A 2,500-nucleotide genomic window follows, 5' to 3' on the forward strand; every position below is an offset into this window, starting at 1 on the left:
CTCTCTTGCTATCGCTTTCTTGCTGTCGCTCTTGCTCTCGCTCTCTCTCTCCCTTGTTCTCTCACTTTACCTCACTCATACATAATATCTTCCCTGCCTCCAAAAAGGTGTGATTCTGAACTCAAGTAATAAAGTTTTACGAGTCTACAAAGACACAGACACGAAGTACACACGCCCAGACACTTTACCGTACGTGTTCCGTGAGTCGTCAACACTTCCTGTCTCGCATGATTACCTGAAAAAGAAAAAGAAAGAAAAAAGATAAGTGGATCTACTTCATGAATCTCTTAAAAGCAAGTTAATACGATAACAGTTTTAAAAATAGTTTATATCTTTCTTTTAGATTTAGATTGCGCTTGTTTAGTGTTTTTACGTTCATTTATTCGATCCGTTTTAAGCACGTAATCATATCCGTAAACCCGTTATCAAAGACAGATCGTAAACTTGATCAACTTTATAAATCTAACGATATCAGCCATCATAAAAACCCCGAACCATTAAAAAAGAATTCCAATAAAACCGTCTAGAAGGAAAAAACTAAAAACTAAAGAGAAAAGGCCGTTCGAGGAGTAGGAAAATAAAGGAAGAGCGAGAGAGAGAGAGAGAGAGAGAGAGAGAGAGAGAGAGAGAGAGAGAGAGAGAGAGAGAGAGAGAGAGAGAGAGAGAGAGAGAGAGAGAGAACGAAAAATTAAAAAATCAAAAAAGAAAAATGGGAAACGCACCTCTCAGCTAAGCCCTGACCGCACCAACCACCAACCTCGGTTTTAGCACTATTTACAAGTCCGAAGTAGACAAACAAGCTCACCCACGAATGATCGCTGACGAAGAAGCCCCGCGCGAGGGAGCTCCTCTCAGCTGACCGCAGGTTATCTCCACTGATAGCGCAAGACGATAAGAAGATAAGGAGGCGAGCAATTCGTGCATATCTATCGACAGCAAGGTCACTCACTGCCTTGCAAGCTCGTGCTACTTGATGCAATGGAGACACAAACATCACCTATATCTCCTTGTTCCTTTTATTTATTCATTTATTTATTTATCTATTTATTTATTTCTTTGATGGATAGGGGGAACTGCGATACCATTAAACATTAAACCACATGTGGAAGATAACATAGGCCTACAGGGGTGGGGGAGGGTATACGGTACCATTGCCTCGAAGTTTGACATCACTTAGATGGCACAAAAAAATCAATATAATAACACTTAGATGGCAAAATAAAAAATGAAAATAAAAATAAAAATCACAATAATAAAAATCACAATAAAACACCGGACATAAAAAATAAAAAATAATGTATCATGCGGCAACACGAACGACAGCGCGACGCCACCTCGATGGGAAAAACGTGAACAGCAAAATCATCATCATCATGGGGGCTGACGCCGACGGGGGCGCATAGCCGCATCCACCCTTCGCTTCCACCTACGAGGATACCTCATGGCTAGACGCCAGGCAGGGACTCGGCCCATCTCTAGTTCTTCACGGCAGGTTTGGTCGATCTGCCCAAGCCATGACTTCCTCGGTCGTCCCACAGGCCTCCTCCATCCAGGGTTGTCTCGAATAGAGACGACCTGATGGGCAGGATCATCCTGAGGAAAGCGAGCCAGGTGGCCATATAGCCTGAGTTGGCGATCACGGATTGTGCAGATAACAGGGTTTGTGCCAGTCTCTCACGGGTGCAACCGTTGGTTGGTACACATGGTCCCGCCAACAGTACCCCATGATCTGGCGCAAGGACCTGCATGGCTGTGTTGTTTCAAGACGAGCCTCCAAGGCACAGGATAATGTCCAGGTTTCGCTACCGTATAGGAAAACTGGTATTATCAGGGCCTTGAAAACCCGTAGCTTGGTCCTTCTGCACAGGTACCGACATCTCCAAATGCTCTTGTTGAGAGAGTTCATGACCCCCTGCTGCCAGGCCAATCTGTCTGCTGACTTCATGGTCTGACAGCCCAGAGTTATGAACTACACTACCAAGGTATGTAAAGCTCTCTGTGACTTCAATGTTCTCGCTGCAAGCATGTACCAACTGAACAGGTTCTCCTAACAAGTCCCCAAATTCCTGGACCTGGTCCATGAGACCTCTAGACCCAAGGGCTTTGCTTCATTGCTAAATGCATCGAGAGCCGCCACTAGGGTTTCCAAAGACTCAGATAGAATGGCAACGTCATCAGCAAAGTCAAGGTCTGTAACCTTGATATTGCCCAGTGTTGCTCGACAATGACTTTGAACAGTAGCTCTGCCTAGCATCCAGTCCATGCAAGTGTTGAAAAGAGGAGCTTGGTGCAAGGACACAGCCTTGCCTCACTCCCTGAACTAACAGGAAAGAAGCTCGACAGGCCCCACCACACTTTTTACAGCACTTTCAGCGTACCAGTATACAGGCTTGCTATTAGTCCAATAATCCTTGTTGGTATTCCTCTCAGCCTCAGGATCTCCCAAAGTGACTCCCGATGCACCGTATCGAATGCCTTCTTGAGGTTGATGTAGGCTGCA

At 45.2% G+C, this 2,500-nt stretch overlaps 1 protein-coding gene across 6 annotated transcripts in view; it reads right to left on the reverse strand.

The window, feature by feature from the left end:
- ZnT63C (zinc transporter 63C) overlaps positions 1-2,500 on the reverse strand; it is a 192,589-nt gene that overhangs the window by 54,743 nt on the left and 135,346 nt on the right. For 2 of the 6 annotated variants that reach the window (XM_070136578.1, XM_070136580.1), the window contains exon 2: positions 189-235. The exons of 2 other annotated variants lie outside the window; for them this stretch is intronic. Coding sequence is in view for 2 of the 4 variants with exons in the window: in XM_070136571.1 (XP_069992672.1) it covers positions 723-994 (272 nt within the window). In the remaining 2 variants the exon portion in view is untranslated. Of the gene's footprint in view, positions 1-188; positions 236-722; positions 1,010-2,500 lie in introns of those variants that run through there. 2 more of the 6 variants (XM_070136571.1, XM_070136573.1) reach the window with 1 other exon arrangement.

Source organism: Penaeus vannamei, chromosome 22 (assembly GCF_042767895.1).
Source record: "Penaeus vannamei isolate JL-2024 chromosome 22, ASM4276789v1, whole genome shotgun sequence".
In the NCBI taxonomy this organism is placed as follows: domain Eukaryota; kingdom Metazoa; phylum Arthropoda; class Malacostraca; order Decapoda; family Penaeidae; genus Penaeus; species Penaeus vannamei.